The sequence below is a fragment of the Lacerta agilis genome, chromosome 5, assembly GCF_009819535.1.
Source record: "Lacerta agilis isolate rLacAgi1 chromosome 5, rLacAgi1.pri, whole genome shotgun sequence".
Lineage (NCBI taxonomy): Eukaryota > Metazoa > Chordata > Lepidosauria > Squamata > Lacertidae > Lacerta > Lacerta agilis.
In genome coordinates, this window is record NC_046316.1 from 92,787,471 (window position 1) to 92,803,503 (window position 16,033).

General features: G+C 46.3%; 1 protein-coding gene across 1 annotated transcript in view; it reads right to left on the reverse strand.

Moving 5' to 3' along the window:
* Window positions 1–16,033, reverse strand: part of LOC117047601 (mannan-binding lectin serine protease 1-like) — an 88,692-nt gene that overhangs the window by 26,378 nt on the left and 46,281 nt on the right. Inside the window, 2 exon segments of the mRNA XM_033150910.1 lie at window positions 8,011–8,089; window positions 11,414–11,532. Of these exon segments, the coding sequence (XP_033006801.1) occupies window positions 8,011–8,089; window positions 11,414–11,532 (198 nt within the window).

Consider the following 16,033-nt stretch of genomic DNA (forward strand, 5'->3'; position numbering starts at 1 on the left):
TGGCATCCTCTGCGAGGCCAAAATTCCCCCCGCCTCCCACCTTCTGTTTTGCATGTGCACTACATCATAAAAAGGGATGCGGGTGCGCTGTGGTCTAAACCACTGATCTCTTGGGCTTGCCGATCAGAAGGGCAGTTCAATCCCCATGACAGGGTGAGCTCCTGTTGCTCTCCCAGCTCTTGCCAACCTAGCAGTTTGAAAGCACACCAGTGCAAGTAGATAAATAGGTACTGCTGCAATGGGAAGGTAAACGGCATTTCCGTGCGCTCTGGCTTCCGTCATGGTGTCCCGTTGTGCCAGAAGCGTTTAGTCCTCCTGGCCACATGACCTGGAAAGCTGTCTGTGGACAAACGTCGGGAGTGCTGCAACCCCATAGTTGCCTTTGACTGGACTTAACCATCCAGGGGTCCAGTTACACTTAGGTAGCCGTGTTGCTCTGCCATAGTCAAAACAAAAAAATATATATACAAAATTCCTTCCAGTAGCACCTTAGAGACCAACTAAGTTTGTTCTTGGTATGAGTTTGTTAGTGGGTGAGCAATTTCACTTGTGAGTTCTTCAGCATTCTCAGGTGAGTGGAAGCTTTTTTGGGCAAAATTTAAGGGATTTCTGCCCTGACACTGCTTCCGGCTGCCGTATTCGAGCTATGTCCATGTGCCAACCACTCAGTTCCTCAGACTCGCTTCCTGTGAAAGTTAGTTTGGGCACAGGATTCTGCCCTACGCGAAGACATGCAAAAAATCCTTTCCGTTTCTCTGCAATCTCCTTATTCTCCTTTAGCACACTTTAGGTTCCCTTGCCATCCAATTGCCTCCCTAGCTGGTCTCTTGTTACTGATACATTTCTCACTAACTGGATCTTTCCACAAGGGCCGACATTGATGCCTAAATTCAGCATCGCCTGAGCTCTGCAAGTGCAGCTTTCTCCCGACTGAAGTGCAGAGTATTTGAGGACCGGGCAAATTTGCAGGGAAACCAAAGTGCTTGTTTACAAAGCTATAGTACTACCAGCCTCCTGTATGCTTGTGAAACACGACCACTTATAAACACCATCTCCAGCTCCTCGAAAGATTCCATCAACGGTGTCTCCAAATTTTTTTACATATCACTTGGGAAGACAGGAACTAATGCCAGTGTACTGGAAGAAGCAAAGATCACCAGTGTTGAAGCAGTGATTCTTCAACATCAACTTCATTGGACTGGTCATGTTGTGCGGTGCCTGATGATCATCTTCCAAAGCAGCTACTCTATTCCGAACTTAAAAATGGAAAGCGTAATGCTGGTGGTCAACAAAAGAGGTTTGAAGACTTTCTCAAGGCAAATCTAAAAAAATGTAGTATAAACACCGACAGAGCTGGACCATAAAGAAGACTGATTGCCGAAGAATTGATGCTTTTGAATGATGCTGGAGGAGACTCTTGAGAGTCCCATGGACTGCAAAAATCAAACTTATCCATCCTTAAATAAATCAGCCCTGAGTGCTCACTGGAAGGACAGATCCTGAAGTTGAGGCTCCAGTACTTTGGCCACCTCATGAGAAGAAAAGACTCCATGGAAAAGTCCCTGATGTTGGGAAAGATGGAGGGCACAAGGAGAAGGGGACGACAGAGGACGAGATGGTTGGACAGTGTTCTCGAAGCTACCAACCTGAGTCTGACCAAACTGCGGGAGGCAGTGGAAGACAGGAGTGCCTGGCGTGCTCTGGTCCATGGGGTCACAAAGAGTCGGACATGACTGAACGACTGAACAACAACAACACACCGACAACTGGGAAACACTGGCCTGCGAGCGCTCCAGTTAGAGAACAGCCTTTATCAAAGGTGTCGTGGGCTTTGAAGACGCTCAAACTCAGAACGCAAGGGAAATATATGCTAAGAGGAAGGCACGCTTGGCAAATCCACACTGTGATCAGCTCCTGCCTGGGAACCAATGTCCCCACTGTGGAAGGATGTGTGGATCCAGAATTGGCCTCCACAGTCACTTACAGACCAACTGTTAAAACCTGTGTATCTGAAGTATCTGTGTATCTGAAGAAGTGTGCATGCCACGAAAGCTCATACCAGGAACAAACTCAGTTGGTCTCTAAGGTGCTACTAGAAAGAATTTTCGATTTTGTTAAAACCGTGTTTGTGGAAGACAATCTTACTCAGCTACGAGTGATTGCAAAGAAGAGGAAGAATGATGCATTTAAATAATTTTGTTCCTGCGCGGTTTTTAGGTTTTAGCAGTGTGTTCCTCAGTTTCTTTCTTTTCTTTAACTCTCTTTACTGTCTGCTTGTATTTCTTTTGTCCATGTTTGTATTCCTTTTTTGGTCTCCTAATTTGGCCAAATGTTTCCATTTTTCTGAAGGAAGCCTCTAATGGCTTCTTTGATTCTGCTCATTAATCAAACTGGCATCCTCTTGGCCCTCGTGGTACCTTTCTCAACCTCCAGTAGACATCTAGCTGAATTTGTACTATTTTGGCTTTTAAACGCCCCCCCCCCCCAGCATTTTGAAGAGATTTGACCCTCTCCAAGTAATGTTGGACAAGGGACACTGATTGCCCCCGAGACTGTCAGTATTTTGCAGGATAAATTCATGGTCACACCAGGCTTTTAAGCCCATGCAATGAAAGTGGATTAAAACTCTCTGTCACCTTGTGCAAAAGTCCACTGAAAAGTCCTACAACCCCTGGCTGGAAAGTGCTTTGAAAAGTGTGGGGTGCATTTTGTTTAGTTCATTATGTAACATTTCCCAGAAAATGTTTAAAAATACATTTGTTAAAAAACCAGAAGCCTTTTTACTAGGTATAATAGGCGAAGAGTTACCAAGAGAAGACAAAATACATTTTACGTATGCTACGACAGCAGCGAGAACACTACTAGTCCAGAGATGGAAGGAAGGAGAAGTAGAAACCAAAGAAGAATGGCAGACGAAACTGATGGAGTACGCGGAGATGGCAAAACTGACGGGGAAGAACCGAAACCAGGAAGAGCAAGTATTTTCTAAAGACTGGAGCAAATTTGTAATTTATCTAAAAGACCACTGTAAACAGTTAAAATCACTGGCAGGGATGTAATGACACTTGTAAGGTGGAATTTTGTATGATATTATAGATATTTAACAGATGGATAATGGTAAAAGATGCAGCAAACTTAATCTTAAACATGGAACCCATGGAGGGAGGGAAGGAGGTCCGAAGGTTCAAAGGAACCTTGTATTTTAATGTTTGACATGGTCATGTTAAAATGTATAAAATTGTGAAAAAAAACAGTAAAAAATTATTATTATTTTTTCAAAAGTGTGGGATGAACGAATGAGTGACAGGAAGATGCATGAGCACTATGCATGCAAACCAAGATGAATTGCAACAAAGCGGAACAAATGCAACTTCTTCCAAATGGTTCTTCCCATTTCCTAATCCGTTTGTGATTTTTTAAAAGCAAAAACTCCTTGTGAAAATTCACTAACATTTTTTAGTGCAAATTTCAGCTGATATACACATTTTTTTTGTAAAGCCAGTTTCTTCTAACACAATGCATTCTTGTATGTAATTTTAACAAATGTATGCATTGCCATGTCTTCTTTAACTTGGTATATGCATTTATGTCTGCATTATTTGGCTGGAGACCTGCATTGCAAAATTAGAAGAAGTGCGAATCTTGAAGGATGGCTGTGTCAACGGCTCTCGCATTGCTCCAGAAAGTGTGAATTAGGTAGATTCACTTTTAAATGTGGACTGAACTGAGTTTACTCCCCATCCATAATTCAAAGTGCACCCCTCCAAATACAGCATAGAAGTAGCAGGACTGGAGTGTTGCACACAATTGGCTTAACAAGTAAAATATCACCGAACATTCGCATTGCTTTTGATCCTATGACTCAATACATACCCAAGAGCAGAAAGAGTCAATGTGATGCCCTCCAGATTCTTTTGAACTACCATCAGCCCCAGCCAGCCCGACCCTGCCAAGGATGATGGGAGTTGTAGTTCAGCAACATCTAGAATCCTAGAATCCTAGAGTTGGAAGAGACCACCAGGGCCATCCAGTCCAACCCCCTGCCAAGCAGGAAACACCATCAAAGCATTCCTGACAGATGGCTGTCAAGCCTCCGCTTTAAGACCTCCAAAGAAGGAGACTCCACCACACTCCTTGGCAGCAAATTCCACAGCTCTCACTGTCAGGAAGTTCTTCCTAATGTTTAGGTGGAATCTTCTTTCTTGTAGTTTGAATCCATTGCCCCATGTCCGCTTCTCTGGAGCAGCAGAAAACAACCTTTCTCCCTCCTCTATATGACATTGTTTATATATTTGAACATGGCTATCATATCACCCCTTAACCTTCTCTTCTCCAGGCTAAACATACCCAGCTCCCAAAGCCGTTCCTCATAAGGCATCGTTTCCAGGCCTTGGACCATTTTGGTTGCCCTCTTCTGGACACGTTCCAGCTTGTCAGTATCCTTCTTGAACTGTGGTGCCCAGAACTGGACACAGTATTCCAGGTGAGGTTTGACCAGAGCAGAATACAGTGGTACTATTACTTCCCTTGATCTAGATGCTATACTCCTATTGATGCAGCCCAGAATTGCATTGGCTTTTTGAGCTGCTGCATCACACTGTTGACTCATGTCAAGTTTGTGGTCTAAAGGGCACCACATGGGCTGTGCCTGCCGAACAGCATAGAATCACAAATTGTAGAGTTTGAGGGTCCTCTAGTCCAACCCCCTGCAATGCAGGAACCACAGCTAATGTGTGAATCAGCCCAATGCCAGCAAATACATTTGCTTGTGAACCGCCTCTTTCATTACTATGGTTTCTAACAAACCTAAGGTGCCTAACTTCTAGATGAGCAGAGTTACCTTGCCTTAATCAATGCATCTCGTCTAGGAATTGCAGCTATGCCACCTTACAATGTATGCTGATGTGTTCGACCTTCCGGAATTGGAGTGTGATTTGTGGTGAGAGGGTGCGTCCCCTCTGAAATTTAATCTCCTTTTTTTTTTATTTGGATGCAGGCCTCCTGACAGTGGAGATCGATCTTAGGATTTTACTCCTTTTCCCTCCATGCTTCTGTTTGAGTTAGAGGAGCTGGATCTTTCGAGTGCAGGCATCTGCTTGGGTCTCTAAGCTGGGGAGTAATAATTGGACCTGCTCTTTATCTGCCGTTTTGTGTACACGGTTTGCTATGGCTGTCCGGGTGGATTTTTGCTGAATTGGCAAAGTGTCTGTGAAAACCCAGACGTATGTCAAGTAGGGTTGTTTTTTAATCTTTAAAATTTCCCCCAAGCACCCAAAATTAACAACTTGCCCCCCTCCCTCCAAAAAACCAGATATGCAGATAAAATTGTTGCCTGAGACACAGAAACCGGGGAGGTTCCGCTTTCCCCAGCGCTGCGTTTTCATGCTAGGAAAAGCTTCACCTGCTGGATTTCTGCCTGTCAGGCACGATGCAAAAGAAAAGCTGCCAGCCCTTCTGTCAGCATAATTTTGCTGAAAAATGAAACTAATTTTAAAAGCGGGCAGCGCACTTCATCGATACACAGAGCTTTGCAACGAAGAGTCCTGGGAGCTGTAGCTTCTTAAGGGTGCCAGAGTTCCCTGGAAGACGGATTGATTGTTAAACCGCTCTAGAAATCCTTAACAAACTACACTTCCCAGGATTCTCTGGGGCAAATCGTGACTGTTTAATGTGGCATCACAGCGCTTTAAGTGCATTGGGCAGATGGGGCCATAGTCTAACTTCTGCATAAGCTTTGTGCAACCATATCAATATGACTGCTCAACAAACAGGACCACTTTGGCCTCCATGAGTTGACCTGAAGGTGCACAAGTTTGCGTCAGCGCATGGAAGTCAGAGGCGGGGCCAGCCGCTATGATCCTGATCACCCCATCCGTTTACTGATGCTTGCTGGATCTGAAGCATCTGAATGGGGCTGCCGCTCACCCCAGACCAGGGGTGTAGGAAGGGGGGGGACCGTTCTGCCCCAGGTGTCATCCCAGAGGGGAGTGACCAAATTCCCCCAGGCGGATTGCCGCCGTGCCGATAGACCCCCTGGGTGGCTTCCTCCCTGCCCCCGGGTGCATGGCATGTGCGCCGCTCCGGGCGCCCGAGCAAATATCTCCGCCTCTGCCCCAGACTTGCTTTCCAGCCGGTTGAATTCAGGAACGATGGAAGTAACGCCGTGTTAAAAGAGAGACACTTGGGCCCTGGGATAAAAGCCGGGGAATGAGTAAACATTGAGCAAAGGGGGGGAAACAGCCCATCACCAAGAAAAGCAGAGTTAGCCCAGCCAGTCCTTGGGGGGAAAAACCATTTTCATTCGTGTGGATGCAGGTATGGAGTGTTCCAAAGCAGAGGACCAAACAGAGGCAAGCAGCTGATGCACAACACATGCATGCCCCACACCTGCGGAAGCCATCACTGGAGTGACTGTCCCCCCCCCTTATGGAGAACATTTTTGTTTTCACGGCGTGCATTGATGCCTTCTCTCTCGCCAATCCCAGAGTCAAGAGCGTGTCCGAGCAGGATGAGGATCCCAGGCCCGCAATGAATGCAGAAACAGGGGAGCTGGCGCCTCCCCTTAAAATCGTGAAAGGTGACTGGGGTGGTGGCAGAAGTGGCCCCCCCAGATAAGGTCTTTGGACCACCCGCTCTCTGAACGGTGCCGTGCGCAAGGCACCTCCGGTCAGTCTGCCACCGGCTCCACCTCCTCTTTGATCTCCGTCCTGTTGTCTGTTGTTTCAGCTCCGGCAACTGTTCCGAAGGCAGAAGAGGAAGGGAGGGAGGAAAAGGCCAGAGGGGGCGGGGGCCAGGAAGGGCAGGAAGCGGAGAAAGAGAAAGCAGGAATTAGTAGTCAGGCAGCGAGAGGGAGAGCATGCATGCAGGAGCCAGCCAGTAACACCAGGAGCCATTCGTCAAAGGGTCCACAGCCTCAATTACCCAAGCAAGGAGGGCAGGCGCTAAGTTATCGATCACATTCAATCATGCCAAACAGTACCCAGGGGGAGGGGGGAGTCTTGTGTGTTCATTAGTCTGGAATCATTAATCTGGAGTGAGCCCCTCACCGAGGATCAGATTTTGAATGCGTAGTCCATACTGCAAGATTGTCTTGCCCCCATGAGGCCTCTTGCCCAATTCAATCTGTTACAGGTGCCACAATACCGTAAAACCCGCTCCGCATTTGTAAGAAATTGATCGCTTAGCGTGGCAGCACCTAAATCAGGGGTAGGCAACCTAAGGCCCGTGGGCCGGATGTAGCCCAATCGCCTTCTCAATCCGCCCCGCGGACGGTCCAGCAATCAGTGTTTTTACATGAGTAAAAACAAAAAAATAAAAAATTCTTTCCAGTCGCACCTTAGAGACCAACTAGTTTGTTCTTGGTATGACTTTTGTGCATGCACACTTCTCAGATACACTGAAACGGAAGTCACCAGACCCTTAAATATATACCCCTCCCCACTCCCTCACTATATTTAAGGGTCTGGTGACTTCCGTTTCAGTGTATCTGAAGAAGTGTGCATGCACACAAAAGGTCATACCAAGAACAAACTTAGTTGGTCTCTAAGGTGCTACTGGAAATAATATTTTATTTTATTTTACTTTACTTTACTTTACTTTACTTTACTTTATTTTTTGTTTTGTTTTGACTATGGCAGACCAACACGACTACCCACCTTTACATGAGTAGAATGTGTGCTTTTATTTAAAGTGCATCTCTAGGTTATTTGCGGGGCACAGGAATTTGCTCATATTTTTTTCCAAAATATAGTCCAGCCCACCACATGGTCTGAGGGACGGTGGACTGGCCTACAGCTGGAAAAGGTTCCTGACCGCTGACCTAAACTCTGGAACTCCCTGCCTATTGACACCCAGCAGGGGCCTTCCCTGAGTTCTTTTCGGCACTGGCTAAAACCATATTTTGTTTAGACAACCCCGTCAGGACATGAAGAATGTTGGTGGGTGTTTTGATCTCATCTGAGGAGCATCCCTTTACGCCAGCGCTTAGGAAGGATGGAGAGAGGGGCTTACCTTTGCAGATGGGGACTTTGTTGCTCCACAAGCCATCCTTCATGCACTCGATCTGGAACGTCTCGCTCTCCACGCCATCCTGCAAAGAAGAAACGGGGGGTTGTAGAAGAGGGGTGGGGAAAGGCAACAGCGCCCTGCTGTGAAGCCTTCCTGATCACACCTCTGGAGGGAACCCTCAAGAAACTAAGCCTGATGAGGAACGGTTGAAGGATCTGGGGACATTTAGCCTGGAAACGAGGGGACTGAAAGGAGACAGGAAAGCCATCTTTTCTTTTCTTTTGCTTTTTTTTTATTTAATAAAAATGCTTTATTTTAATGTTTCAAATTATAATACATACACATATTTCCGACAAAACATACACAACCTACAGACATTTTTCAACATCTTAAAAACCAAACACTCCATCATACTTTCCTTATCTTCATCACACTCTACCCACCACCTTCCAACACCCCACACCCCACCCTGTGCATGACTTCCAGTCAACTCAGCTATAATTTCTTTCTGTTTCTCCTCTTTCTTTCTTCTAACACACTATTATTCCAATTTCTCGTTTATTTACAGTTCCCCTTTGTTGTCTAACTTATTTAATATCCAATAGTTGTAACGGAACTTGTTCATTATAATAGGAGATTTAACTTTTCAACATAATTTTTCAAGTATCCTCTGAGCCCTTTCCAATCTTTGTCTGCCCTTTCTTTTGTGGTCCTTCCAATTTCTTCCATTATTTAAGACATATTGTGATATTCTAGAAGTTTGGCGAGCCATTCTGTTTTTGTTGGGATTGCTCCACTTTTCCAATTTTTTGCTATCAGTAACCTTGCGGCTCCTGTTGCATATAAGTATAATGTTTTATCTTCCTTCTTTAAACTGTCTGGGACTAGGAATAGTATAGTACTAGTACCATCTTGAAATCTCTAAAGGACTGTCCCATGGAAGACAGAACAAGCTTGTTTTCTCCTGCTCCGGAAGATAGGACTCGAAGCAACGGCTTCAGGTTACAAGATAGGAGACTCCAACTAAATATCAGGAAGAACTTTCTGATGATAAGAGTTGTTTGACAGTGGAACCGTCTCCATCAGAAGGTGGTGGACTCTCCTTCCTTGGAGGTTTTTAAGCAGAGGGTGGATGGCCAACTGTCATGGATGCTTTAGATTCTTGCATTGCACAGGGTTGGACTAGATGTCCCTTGGGGGTCCCTTCCAACTCTTTAAGATTCTATGATTCTGTGAAATCTTAACACCCTGTTAAAAAATCAGGGTGAATTCAGGACGAATGCCCTTGTCAGTTATTTCCCAGCTGTGATTCAAAATAGATAGTAATAAAAATGAACTAGTCAAAAGCAATAATTAAAATATATGAGAAAAAATTAGAAGCTGTAATTAAAAGGCAGCTTCCAGTTGTTGTATAACTGCCCTGTAAACAAATGCTCAATAAAGGCTGAATGTAATCTGACCTCCATGCAGGCTTTGTGCAAACTAATCATGAAGGGTGGTGAATTAACAGGTCCACTGGGACGCGGGTAGCGCTGTGGGTTAAACCACAGAGCTTAGGGCTCGCCGATCAGAAAGTTGGCGGTTCGAATCCTCGTGACAGGGTGAGCTCCCGTTGCTCAGTCCCTGCTCCTGCCAACCTAGCAGTTCAAAGCACGTCAAAGTGCAAGTAGATAAATAGGGACCGCTCCGGCGGGAAGGTAAATGGCGTTTCCGTGCTCTGCTCTGGTTTTGCCAGAAGCGGCTTAGTCATGCTGGCCACATGACCCGGAAGCTGTACGCTGGGTCCCTCGGCCAATACGCGAGATGAGCGCCGCAACCCCAGGGTCGTCCGTGACTGGACCTAATGGTCAGGGGTCCCTTTACCTTTACCTAGACGACCCCTCTAGGGGTTTGTGTTTAAACCCCCCCCCCACCTTTCCTCCGGTTAATAGTCCAAAGAGGCTAATGACAAAAAACAAAACAATGTTTTAAGCAAGAAGGTATAGCATTGACAGTGGAACAATGGAAGTTTCTGTATGCTGAGTGAGACCATTGGTCCAGCTAACTGATACCGTCTGCACTGACTGGTAGCATTTCTCCAGGGTTTCAGTGTGGGTCTTTCCAGTCCTACCAATGATACCAGGAATCGAACCTGAGACATTCTCCATGAAAAGCAGATGCTCTATTACTGGGCAACACCCCTTTCCAATTGGTTAATTTTGGGAGCAACAAGGCAATTGTGACGGAACCCTCAGCTGGGCTCCCAGTAGCACACCCTCCAACATTCCACTGGAGTAAACTGGGACATGTGTCTTTGGGCTGCTCTCTTGCACGAATCAGCAGCTGTGTCTTTTGGTGCTGCGAGAGAGCATGGTAACACTGGTTCTGAAAGACCTTCATTGGCTCCCAGAACATTTCCAACCACAATTCAATGCGTTGGTGCTTACCTTTAAAGCCCTACCGGTAAATGGCCCAGTATACCTGCATAACTGAAGGAGCGTCTCCACCCTTATCATTCAGCCCAACAGGGCCGTCTTAACCATTGAGCCTACTGGCCCCGCCGGGCAGCACCCGCTGGCAGCGCCCTCCGGCTGCCCAGCGGAGTGTGGGAGTGCGAGTTCACTGGCCGCACCCTCCGGCTGCCTGGCGGAGCGCAGGAGCGCAAGTTCGCCGGCCGCCCCAGGGCGCCTGATATACTTAAGACGGCCCTGCAGCCCAACACTGTGGTCCAGCTCCGAGGTCCTTCTGGCGGTTCCCTCCCTGCGAGAAGTGAAGTTACAGGGAACCAGGCAGAGTGCCTTCTCGGTGGTGGCGCCCGCCCTGTGGAACGCCCTCCATCAGATGTCAAGGAAATAAACAATTGTCTGACTTTTACAAGTTACAGGTGGGTAGCCGTGTTGGTCTGCCATAGTCGAAACAAAATAGAAAATTCTTTCCAGTGGCACCTTAGAGACCAACTGAGTTTGTTCTTGGTATGAGCTTTCGTGTGCATGCACACTTCTTCAGATACGAAAGCTCATACCAAGAACAAACTCAGTTGGTCTCTAAGGTGCTACTGGAAAGAATTTTCTATTTTGTTTTGACTTTTACAAGACACTTGAAGGCAGCCCTGTTTAGGGAAGTTTTTCATGTTTGATGTTTTATTGTGTTTTTTTAATATTCTATTGTGAGCCGTCCACAGTGGCCGGGGAAACCTAGCCAGATGGGCGGGGTATAAATATATATATATATATATATTATAATATATATATATATAACCATCACCATCATGGTACCACTGCAAGGTTATCCTCCTCCCTGAGCTCAGCGGCGCTGGAAGGGGGGAAATGGGATGTTCTGGGATCCAATCAGAAGCCGGAATGACTTCTGTAATTCCAGGATGTCTCAGGACATGCTCTAAGTGCCGCCACAGCCCCCCCCCACGTACCTTTAGGATGTTGTATCCGGTGTTGCAGCTGATGACCACCTGGTCCTTGAAGGTGTACGTGGCCTGGGAGGGCTCGATCTTGCCGTGGGGAGGAGGCTCCACGAGTGGGCAGGGGTCCCCTTTGGGGCGCATGCAGGCAGAGAGAAAGAAAAGGGAGGAACCCCCAGGTGATGATCAACATAACAGCATCCGCAACATTTTGAAAATGAAATAAAATATGCAAGTTAAGACCATTTAGCTGCCCGTATGTGCCCACTCAAACCACTTCAATTGGAGGAACTGTCCCTACTGCAGGGGTCAAGTATCGCCTGTTAGGCATGGGTAAGAACTCAGTCGTTTAGTGGAGCAGGGCCTACCCAGGGGCGTCGCAGGGGGGGCGGAGGGGGCGGGGGGCCCCCGGGCAGCGCCCCTGTTGGGGTGACACATCGGGGGCGGCCCCGCCCACTGGGCTTTTTAAAAAAATAATATTATTTTTTTTAAAAAAATTCTTTTTAGGTTATTTTCGGCACTGCCGGGGTGGAGCCGCAGGGGCGGCCAGCGAGGAGGGGTGTCACCCCCCCACGCTGGCCGCTCCTGCGGCTCCGCCCCAGCGCCGAAAATAGCCCCCCTTCCAGCGGCGCAGCTCGGCATGGAGGCAAGGGGCGGGCCAGCAAGGTGGCCCGTCCGTCTCCCTGCCCCGACTTGCGCTCCGCCAAGGGAGTCCGGGCCGGATTTGGGAGTTTGCAGCCCGCAAAGACTCCTGAATCCGCCGCCCGGCACCCCCGGGGGCGGGGCGTCGCGTGCGTCATGACGTCATGACGCACGCACGCCCCGCGATGCCCCGCTCCCAGGGGTGCCTCTTGGCTTCCCCCCCCGGAAGCCAGGGGGTTAAGAACGCCCCTGGGCCTACCCTTTGGAACTCCCTGCTGATTGATACCAAGCAGGCGCTTTCATTGTACTCTTTTCGGTGCCTCGTCAAAATATATATTTATTTATATTTAATATATTTATTTTTTGTTTAGACAAGCCCACCCAGATGTTTAGAAAGGTCCTGTGAGTCTTAATCTGATTTTAGCCTGTTGATATTTTAACTTTGGAAAATTGTTGTTGTTAATTTTGCTTTGTGATAATTTTATTGTTTTTTTCTTCTTTTTCGTAAATCGCCTTGAGTTTGTTTTTTTTTTTAAAAAAAAGGTTAAGTGGCATATAATTCTTATGTAATAAAAAAATAAAAAAATAAAAATTTGGCAGGGAAGGGAGAGAAAATAGGTTGGGTTTTTTTTTTTCATGAACATTTTCTCACCGGGGATTTATGCCAATGGCTGTCGCATTTCGATGAACCAAAGGCCCTTTGGGAATAATCTCCAGAGCAGCCTTCTCCAACCTTGTGCCCTCCAGATGCTGCTGTACTGCAATTCTGATCATTCCTGACTCATGGCCTGATGGAAGTCCAGAAACATCTGTGTGATGTTTTATATACATAAATACCCCAGATCACAATTCCACTTACTTTTATATGCAGTTTTATTGGTTTCAGGTTGTATTTCTGTTTTAATAGGTATTGTTTTCATATTGTACACTGCTTAAGATTTTATTAAATTATTATTTCCCTATTTTTTTAAAACACCACTCTTTTTGTTTTTTTGTATCTAGATAAAAGTCTTGGTTTGGTTAAAAAAAGGGGGGGATATTAAGTTTTGTATTTTTCTCTATAAACCTTAATAAAATTTATTTTAAAAAAGGGAAAAAAACTATTAAGACCTTTAGAAATAAATAATGAAAAAATCTGGAGAGCATCATTCTCCCTGTGCTGGCCTGGGACTGACTCGGAACCAGAGAAGTCTCAGTCTGAGCCGGATCCTCTGCCTCAGACATCATCTGAACCAAGTCCGGGGCCTGATTCTGAAGAGCCCCAGTGAAAAATATTCTGTAAAATATTGTGCCTTAAAAAAGTAAACAATATTTTACAGGATCCGTCTCATCTGGGATACAGTCTTTTTGCCCACTGCCTTCGGGCAAGAGATATAGAACAATTAAAGCAAGAACAAATAGATTAAATAATAGTTTCTACCCCAGAGCTATAACCATCTTAAATGCTGTAACCAGATCATATGACCTTGGAGAGTTGTGATGGGTGTGTATGTATGTGCATGTGTGGCTGAAAATGTGTTTTTTGTGTCTTGTTTTTATGGGATGGGATTCAATTTCATTGCACTTCTACAACGTTGTACTTGTACAATGACAATAAAGAAATCTTATCTTATCTACCCCCCTTTTAAGGTTCAGGTCAAAGTTGTTGAGCTTCTTTTAAGGAGGAGGAAAGCCCTGTTTTTGGGGGGTGCAGGGCAAAAATGTTGAGCTTTTTTTTTTAGGGGAGCCAAAGTTGTTGAGCTTCTTTGTGAAGAGCCAGTGATCTACCAGTGATCTACCACAGACATCCAGTGATCTACTGATAGATCACGATCTACCTGTTGGACATTCCTGCTCCAGAAGATTCAGCTGCAATGTTAAGCACTGAAGACGGAGCAATTGCGATTCCTGCACTGCAAAGGGTTGGCCAACGAACCCTGCAATTCTATGATGCTATGAAAGTGCGCAAATGTTTCTGGGGAGCAAAAGAACGACTCCTGTCCTCTTGGACTGAAAACGTAGAGTTCTGTGCCCTTTTCACTGGTGCATCCAAACCGCTCTCTGTGAGTCAGCTCAAGGAGGAAATGGAATAATTGCTTCTTGATTTCTCGGCATGGAAAAGCTGAGAGGTGCAGTAGCGACCATCTGCCAAAGGATCGATGGGCAGGAACCAGAACAGAAGTGTGGTGTTTCTAAGCTGCTGGGAGCAAGCCCAGCTGAACACAGAGCGGCTTGCTTTTGAGTAAAGGAACCCAAGGCAGGCACTGTTGCAGCTGAACTCAAGTTGTCGTGCTTTGAAAAGACAGACGCAGTGCTAGTTCACTCTATGTATAAAATACGCTTCCTTTCAGAAATGCCTCAGAGGAGCTTATCTAATTTTGTAGAATTGTAGAGCTGGAAGAGTTCCCGACAATCAAACCAGAAACCTTGGCGTTATTATCAGCACTGTGCTCTAACCAACTCAATCAAATCCACACCAGTGTGGTGTTGAGGTTAAGAGCGGTAGACTCGTAATCTGGGGAACCGGGTTCACGTCTCCGGTCCTCCACATGCAGCTGCTGGGTGACCTTCGGCTAGTCACACTTCTTTGAAGTCTCTCAGCCCCACTCACCTCACAGGGAGGAAGGGAAAGGAGAATGTGAGCCGCTTTGAGACTCCTTCGGGTAGTGAGAAAGCAGGATATCAAATCCAAACTCTTCTTCACACCAACTTCAAAAACTGGCTACAGCAGTAAGGTCTTCTCAAAGAATATCATGGCCTGCATTCACGCAGCAGTTTATTCCATTTCCCTGACATTTCTTCGTTACTCTCCATATTTTATTTGAGCTCTCACACGACACGGAAACCACTTCCGGAAATATAACAGAATATAACACCAGTGCCGGAGGAGACTCTTGAGAGTCCCACGGACTGCAAGAAGATCAAACCTCTCCATTCTGAAGGAAAGCAGCCCTGAGTGCTCACTGGAAGGACAGATCCTGAAGTTGAGGCTCCAGTACTTTGGCCACCTCATGAGAAGAGAAGACTCCCTGGAAAAGACCCTGATGTTGGGAAAGATGGAGGGCACAAGGAGAAGGGGACGACAGAGGATGAGATGGTTGGACAGTGTTCTCGAAGCTACTAACATGAGTTTGGCCAAACTGCGGGAGGCAGTGAATATAGGGGTGCCTGGCGTGCTCTGGTCCATGGGGTCACGAAGAGGCAGACACGACTAAACAACTAAACAAGAACAACAAGCGTGTGTGTAAATGCAGTGCTCTCAGAAACTCTTTTGTCCCGTGATGCATTGCTGAATAAAAAGTTTGACTAATTGGGAATCTGGTTTCAGGCTCCATCGAACCCCCAAAGGGAGTTTCTCACACATCCTAGCATGTGCGGGGATGTTGAGAGGCTGAGACAATTTGTGGGCTGTTGGAAGTGCCAGTTTGGTTTTGCTGGTGAGACGGAACAGCCCCAACCTCAACATGGGAGACAGTGTGGTGTAATGGTTAGAGTGTCAGACTCGGACCTGGATTCAAGATACTAAACGACTAACAACAACAACAAAAACAACACCAGTTTAGCACTTATTTCTGTGTTATTTGCAAACAGCCACCCACCCTGAAGCAAACAACACAGAAATGAACACTAGACCTGCGTTGTACTCTGCTAGAGTACTGGAAGTGGCTCTTGTGTTGTGCAGAAGCTCAGTTATAACGTAGAAATAATTAACAGTTAGGGAAATGTCGGGGAAAGGGAATAAACTTCTGTGTGAATGCGGCTGAAGGGAAACTGGAAGCGAAGGTTCAGAGAAGCCTGGTTTGTGTCTCCATCTCTCCTTTGTTGCCATTCCAACATAGTGGGAAATGGACTGGGATTTGTAAGCTGCAGAAAGTTGGAATGTGGGAGACCTTGTGGTGGCGGCGGCTTTCGGGAATGAATATGGCGCCAGAGGTGGCAAAATTGTGCTTCTCTTGGAGTGAAATGCCTGGCTTGGCTTCTCACCCAGAAATTGATGGCTGAGACGTAGGT